At 49.3% G+C, this 18,652-nt stretch overlaps 1 protein-coding gene and 1 long non-coding RNA gene across 4 annotated transcripts in view; both read right to left on the bottom strand.

Annotated features, from left to right (window-relative positions):
- LOC105106242 (uncharacterized) overlaps positions 1-4,104 on the bottom strand; it is a 29,908-nt gene extending 25,804 nt beyond the window's left edge. For both annotated transcript variants that reach the window (XR_004134423.2, XR_010379491.1), the window contains exons 1-2: positions 3,915-4,104; positions 3,729-3,802 (exon numbers count right to left, since the gene is read on the bottom strand). This is a non-coding gene — a long non-coding RNA (uncharacterized LOC105106242). The remainder of the gene's footprint in view (positions 1-3,728; positions 3,803-3,914) is intronic.
- Positions 4,105-8,670: 4,566 nt separating this feature from the next.
- Positions 8,671-15,904, bottom strand: TSPYL2 (TSPY like 2). 2 transcript variants are annotated; one of them, XM_011000073.3, is made up of 7 exons: positions 14,913-15,904; positions 13,418-13,495; positions 13,179-13,290; positions 12,942-13,087; positions 12,709-12,806; positions 11,542-12,395; positions 8,671-9,385 (listed from the first exon to the last, which is right to left on the bottom strand). In XM_011000073.3, the coding sequence occupies exons 1-7, from the start codon at positions 15,726-15,728 to the stop codon at positions 9,219-9,221; spliced, it is 2,271 nt and encodes a 756-aa protein (XP_010998375.2). In that variant the 5' UTR covers positions 15,729-15,904; the 3' UTR covers positions 8,671-9,218. The 2 variants fall into 2 exon arrangements, with proteins under 2 accessions (XP_010998375.2, XP_031301015.1); XM_031445155.2 differs by having other exon boundaries at positions 11,542-12,383; positions 14,913-15,903.
- Positions 15,905-18,652: the final 2,748 nt, after the last annotated feature.

An 18,652-nucleotide genomic window follows, 5' to 3' on the forward strand; every position in this document is an offset into this window, starting at 1 on the left:
GCAGGAATCTGTGGAGGTTTTCTTCTGCTGGTTTAAAATTTTCAGTCAAGTAGGCAGCCTGAGTCTAGGATGGGAGAGGAGGTGTTGGGGATTTGAGGTGAGAGAAGGTATGAAATTATCATCACCTGGGAGCGTAAGACAGTGAGTGGCCTAGGGAAGGACTGTGGAGCTGGCAGAGTTGGATTTAAGCAGGGCTGCGGTCTTGCCTGATAAGTATGCTGAAGGGACAGGGGGCAAGGGAAGTAAGGATGTGTGCAAGGGAATGATTATTAGGATGGACTGTGGAATCTAAGCTGAGTAAAGGAAGGACATGGGAACATGGAGGAAGTAAAGGGTAGTGAAAACGTTCAGTCCAGTGGCGTTGAAGGACTGTTGGAATTGAGGTGCTAGAGGGAGGGAACTAGAAGGACAGGTACTGGTTGGATAGCAGGATGCCTGAAACTGAGATTATGGAGGTGATACAATCACAGGTACTGGTAAGAAGGGGAAGAAGGGGAAGACTATCGGGGTGGGTGGGGCTGAAAGGCAAGCACCCTGCAGAAGAGCAGACCACAGAACTGAGAGACAAGAACATTGGAAGGGCATCTCTGAGGATATTAAAGTCACCAAGAAGTAGGACTGGGTTAGTGTTACAGAGAGTGACAGTGAGCTAGTAGCTAAACTCTAGGAATGAGGCATGAGGGGGCCAGGTAGGTGACGGTATATTTAGTCTGATGATTTTGAGATTTAAAACAAGGTAGCTGAAGTTTACATAATCTTACTGTATCTCTCCACAAATCACTTATGAATTACAAAGAAAAAACGAGTAACTATAATGGAGAAACCGGGAGACACCACCTTAAACAAACAGTCAAAGTGAACAAAACCAGTATTGGGATACTGACATCATGTGCCTCCTAATACAAAGCACTGAAGACACATCTCTCCCATGGTATTCTGGCCAAAATTATGTAACTTAACTACAATCGTAAGGAAACATCAGACAAACCCAAATTCTAGAAAACAGCTGGCCAGGACTCTTCAAAAGTATCAAAGTCATGAAAGACAAAGAAAAACTAAAGAACTGTCCCAGACTGGAAGAGCTGAAAGAGATATGACAACTAAATGCAATGTGGGATCCTGAATTAGATCCTGGAAGAGAAAAATCTTATTAGTGGAAAAACTGATGAAACTCCAGTAGGTTCTGTATTTTCATTAAGAGTATTGTACTAATGTTAATTTCCTACTTTTTCTTAATTTCCTACTTTTGATCATTGAACTATATGTAGTTGTATAACATTTGGGGAATCTGAGCGAAGGCTATATGGGAATTCTTTGTACTATTTTTCTAACTTTGTTAAAAGCCTGAAATTATTTTTTTAATTTAATTGTAAAAAAAAAAAAAACAAAGAGTGTTTAAGGAGGAGGGAGAGAAAATGTCTGGGAAGGACATTTAGTACAGTGAGGACACCTACCTCTGTGTCCTGGCCACCTGGTAAGAGGGGTGTAAGGAGGCTGCTGGGGGAGCAGAATGCTCAGGGGAAAGTCAGATTTCTATTCAAGCAGTGGTTCTCAGTGTAGGGGGATGGACAGTCAAGGCAGTGTTTGGGGGCATTTTTCATTGTCACAATAATTCGAGATTACTAGTGACATTTAGTGGGCATGGACCGTGGTTGCTCAGCATCCTGCAGTGCACGGGACAGCTGCACACTGCAAAGAATTGTACTGCATCCCATACAACTTTAGAATGCTCCACCAGACCATCATGCAGGTGGAAAACCTATTCATTCGCTCATTCATTCATTCAACAAACACTTATGGAGCGAGCCTACTATGTACAAGCACTGGTTTAGGTAATAGGGCTACATCAGGGCATGAAAAAGCCAAAAATCTCTGCTCTTCTAGAGCTTACAACTGAGTGGGAGAGTCAGACAATAAACAATAAAAATAATAAGGATGTAATTATATATTATGTAAGAGGTGAGGAGCACTATGGGAAAAGTGGAGCAGGGCGTGTGCTAGGGGATAGGTGCGATTTTAAATAGGATGGTCAAGGTAGGCCTCACTGAGAAAGTGACATCTGAGTAGATACCTGAAGGAAGTGAGGGCACGAGCCTTGTGGATATTTGTGGGTAAAGCATTCCAGGTACAAGGGATAGCCCAGTACCAAGCCCTGAGGTGGATGTGTGCCTAATATGTTCAAGTAGCCTAGAGGAGGCCAGGATGGGTGGAATAGAGGGAGCAAGCAGGGAGAGAGGTAGGAGATAAGGTCAGAAAGAAGTTTAATATATAATGACCTTTCCAGAAATTCAACAACCTTATAAATCGAGGGAAAACTGCACTTTGTTTTGTTTGGAACTTTATGAAGAATTGTTTATTATCTAGGAAAACTGCATCACCCTATCCATGGTTTCTGAGTCACAGTGGAGCTGTCACACTCCCAGGTACAAGTATTATTATGTGCAAGACCATTTCACTATGTCTTATGGTGGAATTATATCCCAGCCTTTACCTACTGAAATACATCTTGTTTTATTATAAATTATTCTTCCTTCATTTCTCCCTTATATTCAATTAGGGCACTATATTGGCTTGGGGGAAATTATGTGTGTAGAAAGATTCTATTATCTATGCACTTCATTGCAGAACAGTGAAGGGGCTGCTTCAAATATACATTATGAAAATGGGGTGCTGCGTCCAAAAGGTATGAGAACCACTAAGGTATGGCAAGAAAACAACAGGACTATTCAGAAACCGGGGTGAGAATAAAGGGGATTTTGCTGATGACTGAAGGTGAGTTCCAGAGGCCTGGTCAAAGGTTTTCAGGATAGGGACAGAAGAGAGGGCATCCTGGGCTGTATTGGAATGTAACTAGGAGACCCCTGGTCTTCCTAATGTGTGACTAACATGTTACAGGATAAGGGCCTGATCCACTTTTGCAGCTAAGTTGTTCCCCACCCTGAGGGGGTCTTACCTGTTTATTGCAGTAGGGTGGGGAACAAAGAGGGTTCTCTCCTCAAAGAAGCCAGAAGGAGCCTAAGGCCAGGCTCCATTTTTTTTTTTTTTTTTTTTTTTTTACCCACAGAACAGTCCAGAGCCCCAGGCTAAGCTCAGAAGTACTCTCAAGCCAAGCTCATTGCTATAAACAATGAACCTCTAACCTGTTTAGGGATGGGAAAGAGAGACAGAAAGAGGAAAAACAATAACAGAGAAAGACAGAAACATTCACAAAGCAGAATCAATTGGGGTAGGGGGAGAGGATCAGAGACAGACAGGGAGAAAATAAAACCAAAGGCCAAGAGAGATTATATTCTTTTCAATCATGACAGTCATTATTTACTTAAAGTTTTCTAGGGGCCAGGTGCTGGGCAAAGTGACGCAGACGTATTGTCTCAGGTGGAGATTAGATTCCCAATTGACAGATGAAGAAACTGAGGCCCAGCTGGGTGAGACTCAAGGTCTCACGGCTCGTTTTAAGTGGTAGGGTCAGGATTCACCCTTCTAGGTCTGGGCTGTCTACTGTGTCTCAGAGAGGGAGCCAGACAGGAAAACAGAGACAAATAGACAGAAAGATGGAGATAGAGACAGAGGAAAGGGGGGGGGGGGGAGGGAGGGAGAGATGGAGACTTAAGAGGCACGCAAGCAGACGATTACGTGAGCTGCAGACCTGCACAGCACCGTTTCCCAAGAGACAAGGAAGGGGGGGCGCGTAGAGCGGGCATGGGCGCCGAGCTCCGCAAGGTACTCACCTGGTTGTCTTCTGGGGCTCCTGGAGCACTCGCCCTCCCTTTGCTACCCGCACGATCCTCCGCAACCCGCTGACCTAGGGTTGAGAGGCCGCCCAGGTAAAAACTCGCCCAGGTCCCACCCCTCACGCGCTCCGGCCCGGCGTCTTTCCCCCCGCGCCCCCCACCCCGGTCTTTACAGCGCCTCACCGGGCACCTCTGGCCGTCGGCGCTGCCGCTGCCGCGCGCAAGCAGATTCCAAGCGCCAACAGCTGGATGTCGCGAAATGCACTGGACGCGTCCCTCCCGTCTGCCGGAGCGCGAGGGGGGTCGCAGGCAGCCACCGCTACGGACGGCTCCAGGCTCCCACTGGAGAAGCGCCCTCCTGCCTTCCCTGGGATTGGCTGCAGAGGGAAACACTTTATTTTTACCCTCCAAGCCCGGATCCAGGCCGAAGAAAACCCGCCCCTTTGGTGGTCTTGATTGGCTTATGAGCCAAGCCCATCCTTTACTAGGATTGGCCAGGAGATCGACTCGTCATCGCTGTTTGCCAGTCCATTCGACAGGGCTTTGGGAGATTAGTTAGGAGCACGCAAGCGCGAAGCCCAAAGTGAGGCCTGGCGCGACTCACTTGACAATTGGAGACCGCTGCTTCTTGACGTCTCATTTTCTGCAAGCCACCGCTCCGCTAAGAGACACGACTCTGCCCCCAGTTTCCCATAGCTTACCCCCACCTGCAGGGATTTCTGAGCCAAGTTTCTCTCGCTCAAAGTGAGCCTAGCTCGTAATTTCTTCCCTGGAGGATAAGGTGGTTATAGGGGTCTGGCCAGTCACCCACCAGCTCCTGCTCCTTACTGATTAAGACATTGGTCAAGTGACATCCTCGCTCAGAGCCTCAGTTTAACCATCTGTGAGATAGGAAGATGACTTAAAACAATCTTTCCTGACAATGCCACTCACTCGGTGGAATCAATGATAGAACATAAAATAATTGCTTGGAGAATAAATAATTATGGTCTCTCCTCTCTCCCCACTGCCTGATTCTTGTCTTTGTCATTATTTCAGTCTGAGGGAACTATGGCCCAGAGAGTCAAACTAATTGGCTTGATGTCACACAGCAATAAGACTCAGCACAAAACCCAGGCTTCTGTCCTCCAAACGAAAGCTGTGTAAGAAGGAAGGAGAGGCAGGAAGGACCTCCCTATTACTAGAGGTTCTTAATTTGGGATTACAGACCTCCAATCCAGTACAGGGACAGGGCTTGAAGGGGTCCATGTATCTGGATGGGGAAAAAATTACATCATTGTTTTCACTCTCCTCTAATTGAAATTGAGCATCTTTTCAGTAAAAAGTGTACCTAACAATGGTAGTAGTAACACCTGTGACTCTATCACTAGTAGAAATCACAGAGATTTTCATACCACATGTTGTACATTTCTTGAAATATCATGTAATATCATCTCTATCTTAAAATCATGATCATCATTGGACCCTCCATTAGATCTTGTGATTTAATGAATTAACAAGAAGCACATATATTACTATGGCACATATTTGCCTTTCCATATTTTAGAACTATATTTCAATATAGTCAACAGTTTGTAGCTCTAAGTATTTTATTTCATGCATTTAAAGATATTGTTTCCTGAGAAAAGGTCCATAGGCTCCACCAGATCACTGAACAGGTCCATGGCACCAAAGCATGTTGAGAACACTTGTCTTCAACCCTGGGCTCTAAGAGGACAAAGACTTGTTCTAACATGTTTCCTTGTTTTATCCCTATCACCAAGTTTCTATCAGGCACACAGCAGGTGCTCAATAAATGTTTACTGAATGAAAAATAGGATGCCTCCCTAACCATCCTCCACAGCCCCAACTGAGGGAGCCAGTGCTGGCCTTTTTGTTCACCAAAGAAGGAGGAATCTAGTCTCCAGAATCTAGTTTTGTCCCTGCCAATCTGCTTTTGTTCACAGAAGTGGGTGGTACTTTAAAGGTCTGGCCCCAGGAGATCCTGTGAACCTCATCCTCAGGAGCAGGGCCCTCTACTGCAGGAGAGTGGGGTGAGTTGTGAAGGACACAAAGACAAGTAGCTTCAGCATGGGAACAGGCCCTGGGGCGCATTGGGTTCATGACTCCTCATCCTCCTCCTGGTTTCTGTTTGGAGTCCCAGCAAATGGGCTTGACTTCACTGGTCTTCAGCAAAGACTATAATTTGGAGTTGGATGTGACCTTAAGGACATTCTAGAACAGTCTTCCCTTTTGGAGGACCAGACTGGGCAGGACCTGAATCCACACCACACACTGAGGAGTTAGGGCACAGGGAACAAGATGCCACCCTAGGCAAAGAACATTGTCTCCTACCATGCCTCAGTCCAAGACGTGAGCACTCTACCCAACTATATTAGAATCCCATAACTGGCTTCTAACAGTGTCCCTGAAGTCAGGGGCTCTCTCTGATAGGGTAGGTGAAGAGGAGCCTCAAATGCCAGGATGAGGGGCTAGGGATTTGATTAGAGGGACAGAGCATGATTAAGGCCAGGCTTCAGAGGTCTGCTTCAAGGCTAGATTCCATCTTGGGATGAGGTGGATTGCTTCTCCTGGGCTGATCCCCCAGCAATGATTAGCCTAAGTCTGCAGATAGAGAAAACTGAGACCCTCTAGGGAGGGTGAGGGAGTCATGTCGTGAGCCAGAGCAGACTGAGGGAAGGCTACCTAGCTCTCAGACTGCCTGGGATCCTCTTGCCAGGCTGACCTCTTTCTGACTTATTCCAGGCCCTTTGCCCCTGCTGGCTCTCCTCTCCCCTCCACTTCACCACATGCTCATTGGGACTGGCTCCAGATCCTGCCCATAGGTATCTCTTCCCTCTGCACGAGATGCCTTGACTCAGCATCCTGTATGCTCAGCTCTGGCCCTGGGGCAAGATGTTCCCCTTTCTGGGCCAGTCTCCTCTACCCACTTCTGATAGTGTGGTCCCAGGTCAGAACCAGAGGCATCCAAGCTTCCATGCTCTCCCCAAAACATTTATCAGGATGTGGAGTATGTCCAAGATCTGGTATTCCAACCATTTCACAGAGAAGGTCCCACAACAACCTGGCAGTCAGTCATCCCAGACTTCTCTCAACCCCTCTTTTCCCATACCTAAAGCCTGTTGATTCCACCATCTTAAAAGTACTCATAGAATAGACACATTTCTTGTGCTGGAGAATCCCAATTAATTTATGTAGATACTTCCTCCTCAAGGAGTTGGAGCATAACTCCCCACTCCCTAAGCATGAGCTACACTTAGTGGCTTCCTAAAAAGTACGGTATGCATGGAGGGGTAGGGTGGTGGTGGTGATGGAGTAATTTTACAGTGGAGAAACCTGACATATACTACCTCAGCCAGGTGATCAAGTTAACACCAATAGTGATAAGGCATATTGATAGCGTGTACCCTTGATATTATTTAAAGAGAATGGTACTTTATTTCTGTGGTCTTCCTTTCCCAAACCCATAACCTCAGTCTAATCATGAGGAAAATATCAGACAAATCTCAACTGAGGGAAATTCTGGAAAATACCTGACCAGTATTCCTCAAATGTTGATTACTCTACGTCATCAAAAACAAGGGAAGTCCAAGAAACTGTCAAAGCCAAGAGTCATCTATGGAGACGTGATGACTAAATGTAATGTGTTCTGGATGGTATCCTGGAACAGAAAAAAAGACATTAGGTAAAAACGAAGGAAATCTGAACAAAATATGGACTTCAGTTAATAATAATGTATTGATATTTGTTCATTAACTATGACAGATGTACCACAGTAATGTAAGATGTTAACAATAGGGGAAACTGGCAGTGGGGTATATGGGACCTCCTGTATCATCTTCTCAATAATTCTGTAAACCTAAAACTTCTAAAAGAAAAAAAATTATTTCAAAAAACCTCCCATATCCGCCCCCATCACTCCACTCTCACTTTAGGTATAGCGTCAACTTCCTCATGGCTCTCCCTCCCTGCAATCCATTCTCCTGGCAGCCAGCAGAGGGCATTCTCTAAAACGCAAATCTGACCGTATCTGAAGCCTTCCAGCAAAATAAGGGCGTTGGATGGAAATTTCGGGAGGTATACTGCAGAAGACAGACCCGGATATCTGTATGTTATCGTTATGATTCCGAAAGAATCTGGGAGGTTTTTCTGATATCCGTGGAAATAAAATTACTGTATCCAAAATTTAAAGCAACTCAGCCTTTCCAAGATCTCCCAGGTAAAGCCTGCCTTTCAGACACTCAGCTCCTGACCACCCCCGTCATATAGCTGCAGAGTAATTTTCCTTTGCTTTTCCCTTATCTCTGTGCAAACTACTCGTGAAAACTACTTGGCCCGGGCTGTCTTGCCTTCTTTCCCATGCCCAGTTCCAGTAATCCTGCACCCTCTTCCTAAGACGAAAGAGCACTCCTGCATTATTGGGTTGTGAAGTCCCGACCGATATCATTTTTATTTTACTACATGCGATCAAGAAAAATGGATTCCTCTGGCACCCCCACGCCCAGCTCACACTAGGCCCGAGGAAAGGTTTGACGCACGATAAATAAAAAGATGAATCACCGAATTAATGGATGTTCTAGGGCGCAGGGCGATTCTGTGCGCGTGCGCGAGAGGGGATGGCGTGGGAAGCTGTTTGCTACCTGCCTAGGTCTACTGCGGCCGCCGGGAGAGGGAGGGGCTTCCCTAGCCTCGCCCTGCCATTGGCCAGGATGGTCCGCATTGGCCTGACGCAACACCTCTGCGGCCCGCGCAGCTCGCCCCCAGCCAGCCACCCCCGCCCCCAGCCAGCCACCCCCGCCCCCAGCCAGCTACCCCAACCCCCAGCAACTACGATCTTGCAGGCCACTGCATAGATGGGGTGGCTACTTAGGGGCCTTTGGGAACGGACACTGGCTGCTGGGGACCGCGCACTGGGCCGGACAAAAGACTCGAAGCAGCATTTTGAATTTGCTCAGAATTTTATTAGGATTACCAGGGTTCACAGGGAACAAGGCGGGACTTCTGGGGGAAGGGGACAGGAATACCGCAATGGCAAAGCGGCCTTGCATAGACACCGAGGCGGGCTAGCGGGCACAGCGGGAGAAAGTCGAGGGATGGAGGAAGAGAGACTTGGAGAACAGGGTGGCAGCAGAGCCCCCGCAAGGCCACAGCGGCCCTCCCCGCTTTGGGATCAAGGGTGTCCACTCCACACAGCACGAGGAGGGGGATAGAGGGGCCCTGACCAAGGCATCACAATAAATACGTTTAGCAGCACACAGAAGCCTGCAGGGGAAGAGGGCCAAAGGGAAGGAGGAATCCCCCTTTCCCTCCCCCCCAAAATAAGAACTCTGCAATTACTAAACCATAAAAATAAACTTTAAACCCGTGTACGAAGTCAGTCACCCCCCAGAAGTGCAATGTGGGGCCGCTTGGCCCTAGCTGATAGGGAGGGCAAGTGGGGCAGGGGTAGCGGGATAGAGAGAAGCAGCCCCCGTAAGGGTAAGACATTTATCCTGTTTTGCCCCTCTTCCCCAGGTTGGCCCAAGGGTTTTGGACCTGAAGCACCTCCTCCATGTCCGAATCTTCCGAGTCTTCCCCTCCTTCTGAGTCTTCTATTCCTTCCTCCTCCTCGATTCCTTCCTCGTCCTCGCTGTACTCACCTTCTTGCTCGCTGCCTGCACAAAGAGAAGCGGAGAGAAGCAAAGAGGGGAAAATGGAGAAGGGTGGTTAGGTGGGCAAATAGATGTCACTCTTAACAGGGACCTGAGACCACCTTGGAACAAGCAGGTGTAGGGTGTGTGTGTGGGTGGGTGTGGGTGTGTGTGTAAGGCAGGGTCGGCTGCCTCTGTCCTAAAAGTAGCTTTTTCTCGCCCTGTATGCAATTTGTTTCTCTTCCTGAGCTCCGACCTCAACTGAATAAACCTTTTATTCATGCAGAGACAGCTCCCTCACTCCTTCTCCCCAGTCTGATCCAAATAGGCCTCAGTCTGTCTTCTTCAGCCCAATTCCCCACCCCCACTCCGACCCAAGAGTTGAGCAGATAACTCTGACTCCCCTTCTCTGAAAGAAGAGATGCCACTGGTAGGAGGGGATGAGGCTGGCAATTCCCTTAGTTTCCCTATCTGAAAAATATGTCTAGTTTGAGTCTACTCACTCATTCAATTCCTCCTTCCTTGGGGCCCTCAATAGAAGTTTGCCAGGGATCCTATGGCCAAAGCCCCCAGGGGGTTGCTTCTTCTTCCTCTGCATGCCTGCAGCCAGGCTCAAACATATCCCTTGCCCTCCCTCTGCCATCCCCTTCCTAGCCAAGGTTTGACTCTATTACCTCATTCCCTGCTCATTCCCACCCCTTCCCTACTGTGGTCTGGATCTGCCCACACCAATTCTTTAAAACTACTCTTCCTAGGGTCACAGATGATCTATTCAGTTCCCAATCCAATGGACACATCCCAGTCCCCATTTTACTTGACCTTTCAAGCAGCACTGGACACTGCTGACAATACCCTCCTTCTTAGAACGTTCCACGACCTGGTTCTCTTCCTAACTCTACACTCTCAGAGCCTCAGTTTCCTCATCTATAAAAGGAGAATAATAGTAACGACCTCATAAGAGTTGCTGTGAGGATTAAATGAGTTAAAGCAAGAAAATCACTTAGAATAGTGCCTGGCACATAGTAAATATTTCATTAATGCTAACTGACCCCAGAATCCAGAGCTAGGATTTTGCTCTGGCTTATTATCCCCTTTCTTTACAAGTTCGACTTCCCAGACATATCACCAACCACCTGCCTCTGGGCCATCTGTACCTTGTGTCCAACAAGCCCTTCCAACTCCATGTTCCTCCCTGCAGCCCATCAATCCCACCACCACACCCTTTCTCATCCCAGGAAATGTAGCCTCCTTTGGCTCGTCATCCAGGCCAGAACCAAAACCAGCAGTCACCTTAAATACTACCTTCTCCCTCTACCCCTCACGTGCAACCCTTCCTTAGCATTTCCCAAAAATGCATTCTTTGGTGGGCAGGGAACAATGGCTTCTGTGATCAAGATGTTTGGGAAATGCTGGCTTCCACAATGTTTAAATAGATTTCTTAGAGCAGGACTTATCAGAGCCTTTAAGGTGCCAATGTACATGTGATTCTACATGAGGATATTATTGTATGCAGTATTTCCCTAACATCCTTTTTGTGAGCAGCTTTTGGAACTGGTAAAGGATCCTCCGAAGAAAATTTGGGAAACCCTGCCCAACATACGGTGCATTTTCACCCTTCCAGGTCCTTTCCCATGCAATCCTTTCCACTAAGAATGGCCCATAATTCTCCTTAATATGAAGGCAGCCTCCAATTCAAATGTCACTTTCTTTCTCTAGTTCTCCTCTTCCTGATTCTGGAGACAGAATTAGCTCCTCCCTCCTCTGGGCTCACCGAGCACACTTCACGCCCAGCTCCTCAAACAAGACTGGGAGTTCCCAGAAGGCCAGGGCTGGGTACAGAGTGTGCTGAATCGCAACATATTTGCCACTTTCCCCCTCTCTCTGTGTGAACCTGTCTTGTTTTCCACCCACTATCTTCTATCTCTTCTCTCTGCTTCATTTGTCTTTTGCTCTGTTACAACCTATCCACCCATCACCAAGAACTGAGATTTGTTTCTTTGGTTTTGTTACATTTGCAAGTTAAATGTTCTCTGGCCTTGCTTTGTTTAAAAACTTACACATAATTCTTTTTCCTTTTCTCCACAAGAGCAGATTGTATTCATGCCCTGACACTCTTACCCTGGGCAGCTTTTCTCTAAGAGGAGAGAAAAGAGGTAAGACAAGAGGTGGGTCTAGCTCACCTTCCTCACTGCCCTCCTCTTCTTCTTCCTCCACTGATGATTCTGATTCGGAGATGTTCTCTACCTCGTCTTCATAGTCATCCAGGTTGGTGCTGTTACGGTGATCCCTGCCAAAGTCTTCAATGTCATTTTCGTAGTATTCAATGTCTCTGTCATCATCATCACTGCCTTCATTGTCACCTTCGTTGCCGTCATCATCACTACCTTCATTGTCACCTTCGTTGCCATCGTTGTCTTCAATATCACTGCCCTCATTGTCCCCTTCATTATCACTGTCGCTGCTGTCCTGGTTGTTGCTGTTGCTGCTGTGGTTGCCCCCTTTGGGGTTCTCATCATCACCGTTGGGATTCTCATCACCATCAGCGCTCTCCTCATTGTCATCAATGTTCTCTTCGTTGTCTTCAGGGTTCTCTTCATTGTCATCGGTGTTGTCTTCAGGGTTCTCACTGTTGTCATAAGGGTTCTCGTTGTCATCAGGATTCTCATGGTTGTCATCAGTACTCTCATTGTTGTCAGTGGTCTCATTGTCATCAGCGCTCTCATTGTTATCAGTGGTTTCATTGTCATCAGGGCTCTCATTGTTGTCGGTGGTCTCATTGTCAAGGCTCTCATTGTGGTCAGGGCACTCACTGTCACAGAGGCTCTCGCTGATGTCAGTTATCTCGTTGTCAGTGGTCTCGAAGCAGTCAGTGGTCTCCATGAAGTCAGAGATCTTGATGTCATGAATAGTCTCATTGTCGGTGATACCATCACTGTCTGAGGTGTCGCCAATGATGTCTTCCATGATGTGACAGTCATCGGAGTCTTCCACGATCACCACCTCACATTCATCCATGTTTTTACTGTAGGGAAGCCTGGGGTTGAGTATAGGGTGGGTGGGAAGTGGTGTACACAGGGCAGATACTGAAAGGTGGTAAGTAACTGGGGAGGCAGTAGGCTACAAGGGTTCTCAGGGACAAGGCTAGGTAAGGAGAATCCCATTTCTGCCCCTGACTGCATAATCTCAGGCCAATCACACCCCATTTCTGGGCATCATTCCCCACTTGTAAAACATACTGGACTGGATTATCTCAAAAGTCCCTCTTGGCTCTACAAATCCTGTGTGACACTAGCCTAGTCTTTGCCCCATCCCTAACAAACCACCTCTCAGCCACCCACCCCCATCACCTTTCTTCCTTTTCTTGCTTCTTTCTGCTTGCCCTGTAGCCCCCTTCTCCCATCATGTAGTAACGCACAGGGTTAACCCACAGGTCATTCTTGATAATCTGTTGAAATAAACAGGGGAAGGGAGAACAGAGATATGAATATGAGTACAAGCCCTAGAGCCTACTCCTGATCCCCCAGGCACCCAGGAGCAAACCTAGCAAGGCCTCCCCTGGAAATGCCAGGAGGAGCCTCACCTCAGCAATCCTGTCGGCCTCTGGGAGGCTATGGTTTGAGAACCAGCTGAAGAAGCTGTGGCTGGCGTCCCGGTTCCTGTGCCTGTGGACCTGGGGTTCCTGGCCCCGGTGCCAGCGAATTGGGGTGGAGTGAGACACTAGCCGGCCTGGGGGAAAAGGAAGCTATGGAGAGGGCACCAGACAAGGATAGATAGTGGTGGTGGGGGGGCATGAATTTGCCCTGGGACAGCCTCTTACCAGAGTGGTTGCGCTGGAACTCCTTGACAATCACCATATTTGTGAAGTAAGGGTTTGTCTGGAAGTACAGCTTCATTTTGTAGCCCATGGAGATATGTCTGAGATCCTGTACCTGCTCAGGGTGGGGGTAATGGTGGAATCCCCACCACACCGAGACCCCTCCCACCCAACCCCCCCTCACCTCCAAGGACCAGACTCCTTGCCTGGTCCTAGTAGAAAAGATATCTCTTTGGCCTGACCTGCAGATTGGTCAAGTAGCGGAAAATGTCTTCATCACGTTGGTTGATCAAGATTGAAATTTTGGGGTGGTTGAGGAACTGATGGAGGGAGCAGTTTAGGTCAAGGAGTGACTGTTCAATGAGAAGGAGGGAAGGAAGGCCAGAAAGGGCCAGGCAGGGCAGAACAAAAGAGAGGCTGGGGCAGGAGAATTCCTTCCGTGTTAATGTGATGTGTGTGAAGCAAGTGGGTCATGGGACATGGCCCATAATTTTACTACCACAATACTGTCTATGTGCTGAGAGCCTATGTTTATAGAATGTCAAACCTCTGGATTAGGTGGCCTTGCCATGCTTCACATTTGTCGTGTGTTTGGGTGCTGAGAGTCTATGTCCATGTGATGATGTTGTGTCTCTGGGTGCTGAGGTCTTGTGTTCACAAGACATTGTGTGTCTGGGGGCTGAAGGCTTGTGTCCAAATGATGTGGTATCTGGTTACTGAGGGCCTGTCATCATATGATGTTATATATTTGGGTGTTATGGGTCTGTGTCAACATGATGTTGTATGTCTGAATCTGTGTCCAGGTGATGCTGTGTTCTGAGAACCTATGGCCACCTAATACTGTGCCTGGGTGCTGAGGGCCTGTGATCATGTGATACTTTGTATGAGAGTGCCAAGGGCCTGTAGCCATGTAATTCTTATTTTATTTATTTATTTTATTTATTTTTTAATGGAGGTACTGGGGATTGAACCCAGGACCTCGTGCATGCTAAGCATGCACTCTACCACTGAGCTATACCCTCCCCTCTGTATCCATGTAATTCTGAGGATGTTAAACCCATGTGTTCCTAACCTGATGCGTGTATGCATGTCCCCCAGAGATAAGCTTATCACCAATAGTGAATGGGATTTTTTTAATTCTTCCATTTCCTTCATTTAACTCTTTGATCTCCATTCCCAGGTACTCCTCCTGATCCTTCAAGGGCTCCAGCCCCTTTCTAGCTCCCCTGCCACCAAGGCATTGGGGTCTCCCTAGTCTCTAAGCAGAGGAGCTAGGCTTGCACAACCACGTGTGACTTAGGCACCCTTTCTGGGCCATTTCTCTGCTGTGTGCCCTTCCTCACCCTCCCTCCTCACTGTCTCTGACTCAGTTTATCCTCTGTGTGCCCCTCCTTTCCTCCTTTCACCATCTCTAGTCCAATTTTTCTGTTGTGTGCCCCTCTACTATCCTCCCCCTTTCACCGTCTGTGATCCATTTTTTTATGTTATGCCCCTCCTCTCCCCCACTTCCCCATCTGTGGTCCAGTTTTTATGTTGCGTGTCCCCCTCCCCCCTTCACCATCTCCAATCCAGCTTCTCTGATGTTTTGCCACACTCCTTCCATCCCTCCTCCACCAGACCTCGTCATTCTTCCAGTGGGGGCCCGCCCCCACACCCTTTCACCCACCCTGTCCCTCCCTCACCGCCCCCCATTTCTGTCATGGGCTCCTGGCCCATGAGTATAGATGACAAGGATACTGCTTTGACCCAGAAGCCCGGGATATGCTGGATGATGAGATCTCTGCGCTCCAAGAAGGGTCTTCGCATCTGGATGAACTTGCGCTTGAGACGGAGGAAGGCCTTGCCCGCCTTGATATTCACCGCCTCCAGGTCCAGCTGAATGTTTTCCAGCGCCTGCAGGATGCACTCTATCTTCTCGGCATTCTTCTCTCTGCTTTCCTTCTTCACCTTCCTGGGCTTCCTCCTCCTCCTCCTCCTCCTCTTCCTCACACTTTCCTTTTCATCTTCGTCGTCGTCTTCCACGATGATGACGGTCTCTTCCCTCACTCTCAGACCGGTTAACCTCTGGTACCCCCGCCCCCCTGCGCCACAGGTTTCTAGGGCCTTCTCTCCTGCAAAGCTGCTGGGCTCCGTCACCTGGAAGTCAATCTCCAGGCTTCCCCCCGAAACCTCCGAGGGAGAGAGAGTTTCCAGGCTCTCCGTGGGAGGGGGCGCCCCCCCGTATCCTGACTCGATCGCGGGCTCCCAGCCGGGACCCCCAGCCCCCAGGGTGAAGTACGCGCGGATACCCCCCTCCTCCAGAATGACATAGGGCGGCGGCGGGGGCAGAGCGGGGCCCAGTCCCACCCCCCTCATGTCAGCCAGCACCTGTGCCGCCTCGGTTTCCTCCCGGAGCCTCGGGCGCTGCTGAGGTGGAGGCAGGGGCAGGCGCAGGAGAGGCGGCGGAGGCGGCGGCGGCGGCGGCGGCGGCGGTGGCGGCAGCTCGTCCAGAGGGGGCTCGGAGCTACTGAGGCGGCGGGCCTTGGCCGGGGGCCCCTCATCCGGGCGGTCCATGGTGACCGCGTTCGCACAGCTCGGGTCTTGCGCTTGCCCCTTCGCTCTCAGCCCGGCCGCCGCTGCCCGTCACACCTGAAGCGGAGCCGCCGCGCCTCACGCGACCAGCTCCGCTCTCAGCCTCGCTCTGGCGCTGCCTCGCTCTGGCCCTCCCTTCCACAGCGCCTGCCCTACTCCCTCCGCGCCAAGCGCCTGGCACCGCCCCCTGCCGACGCCAGGGGCTGTCCTGCCTAGCCACTGGCTGCCAGCCGCCGCGGCGGCGCTCGCACTCCCCCGGACCCCCGCCCGCTCGCCCGCAATCTGCTTGCCAACACCGCACCTCATCACTTTCCCATTGGCTCCCCACCCCGGGCCCGCCAATCAGCGGCCCGGCTCCCTCAGCGACTGGAGGGACTGGGCAGGGCGATTGGCCGCCAGGAGAGCTGAGACGAAGAAGCCCCTCGCCCTCACCCTTCCAATGCTTTATCCAATGGGAAAAGTACCAGTGGTTCTGAAGACCCAAACGCAAAAACAAAAAACAAACGCAGGCAGTGAGCAGGAGGTGCTCAGATAGACGCGGGGAGCCTCGCTGTCGTCTTCCCCCTCCTCTCCCCTCCCCTTAGCGACTACGCACTTCTTAAATCTGCCCCTTCGCCGCGCCCCAGCTTTCGCCCCTGCGGCGGCGAATTCAGAGGTGGCCCCTCGGGGCTGGGGGGACCCTCACCGAGCCAGGGGTTTAGAGACCTAGGGTCTTTGGCTTGGGGACAGGTTTTGACGTGGCGTTTCCCATTTCTGCAAAATGGCTATAGAAATAATAATCGCACCAAAAAAGTAACTTCCTCTGCGTCATTAAAATGATTGTGATTCAGTTCATCTGCTAGATCTTTCTAGGACTTTCTATCTCCTCATCGACGCACTACTTCTTCCTATCCTTTCCTCTCCCTCTCTTCAATGTATGCTGTTTATACTTGTGTTTTAATGATTTAGGGGAGCCAGCTGGATGGTCTCTCGTGAGGCATGGTGATGGGGTTCTGGTTTGACTCTGGGATTTGCGTCACGGGACTGTTCCTCACTTTTTAACCCTTAACCCTAACCAAATCACTGCCTCTCTCCAAGCTTGTTTCCTCTCCTCTAAATTAGGCGCCCCTAAAGAGACTGGTAGGAAACTGCCCACTGTAGCCCTGTTGGTGTAGCAGGGAATTGGAGGCAACCCAGAGACCCATCACCCAGAGGAATGGATAAGAAAAATGTGGTATATGTATACGATGGACCACTAGGATGAATTCGATTTACATACGGCAACATGGCTGGATCTCTCAAAAACAGAATGTTGAGTGAAAAAAGAAACAGAACAAGATTTATAGTACAATACTGTTTATGCAAATTAAAACACATAACAATACCATACATTTTTCACAGATACACATATATGTAAATAAACACATGAACGGTGGACTGGAAGGATGTACGATAAATACACGAGAGTGGGTGCCTATGTGGGAGGGGGGATGGGATCAGGGATGGGTGATGAAGGGGGCAAAACAAAACAAAGAATAGAAGGGCCTCACGTGGACCAATGATGATATAATGTGCCAAGAACTGAGGAGTATGGTCCACTCAATTCTGTGCACCTGAGAGATTAAGTAAATAAATAGTAAAGTAATTGAGCCCCCAGGGAACTGGCTGACTGGGTAGACTCCCAGGCTTTTTTTTTTTTCTCCCCTGTGACATCCCTCCCTCTGAATTTAGTCAAAGCTTACCAAAATCCCAGCTATGTACAATAGACCTTTCAGAAGGGCTCCTAGCCCAGACTGAGCTCCTCCAGGAGCCATTACTTTGTGCATGGGGGGGCATTTCCTAACCCCAACAGCCCCCCCAAAATTTGACCCCCAACTCCCAGTCCCCATTCTCCATGGTGGTCCAGTTTCAGGAACACCTTATCTGGGTTTTAGAGAGCAGATTGGTACAGGAGTTGGGAGTGGTACCTGGGGGCTCCAGGCTTTGGGAATAGATGGAGTTCTCAAGTGTCCTGTGCCCCATGCTCATAGCCTAGGCCAAGGGAGGAAGATTTTATGAGATGGGAGACTATTCTCTTGCTAAATACATACATACCATTTTCAAGTTCCATCTCTCCAACCATTCTACTTCCTGCTGCAGGCACATACTCTTATTTTGTCTCCTCTCAATTAGGTGCATATGTGTGCATGTGCGCGCATGCACCGAATATGTCTCCACATACAGGCATTTGTTCACATTTGTGCACCAAGCAGGGGTGCCCCTCCAACAAAGTCACACAGACACATACTATCTCACTTGACCATACCTCCCCACATGTGGTCAGGCAGACAGGACGGACACACACACACACACACACACACACACACACACACACACACAGAGAGAGAGAAAGAGAAAACATCCAATATAGCATTGTTCATTTCAGTTTTCCATTTACAAAATCCAATGGTGAATCCAGGCAGTTAGAAAAAAGAAATGGAGGAAAGCCCTCCTGAATGTACCCTATCTACGCCCACCCCTGTGGTCCTCCCACCCCACCCCCTGGGAAAAGGCACCCCCATCACTATCACTGAGAGAACAGGTACCCCCCAACCCCCAGCCTCTCAGCCACTCTGGTCTGCCTTTCCAGGGTCACTCCACACCAGGCTCATTAATGTCTCTCCTGCCTAGAGTGCCTTCCCCATTCCTCTCGGGTCAAGGCTTGCCCAGTTCTGGGCTGTCTTGGGATAGGGAGGGAGCTTAGAACAAGGGCTTCTACAGGGAAGGGAAAGGGGGTGGATAAATACAGATCTCGCCCTCCCCCAGAAAATGAGAGGGGGACCGAGAACTTGGGCAAGACCAGGCAAAGGAGTGCCAGCTTGGCTTACCAGTTCTTAAGAACTGGCCTTGATGTGAGCCCAGAGTGGACTCTGCCCTGGGAAGAAGAT

Source organism: Camelus dromedarius, chromosome X (assembly GCF_036321535.1).
Source record: "Camelus dromedarius isolate mCamDro1 chromosome X, mCamDro1.pat, whole genome shotgun sequence".
Classification (NCBI taxonomy): Eukaryota; Metazoa; Chordata; class Mammalia; order Artiodactyla; family Camelidae; genus Camelus; species Camelus dromedarius.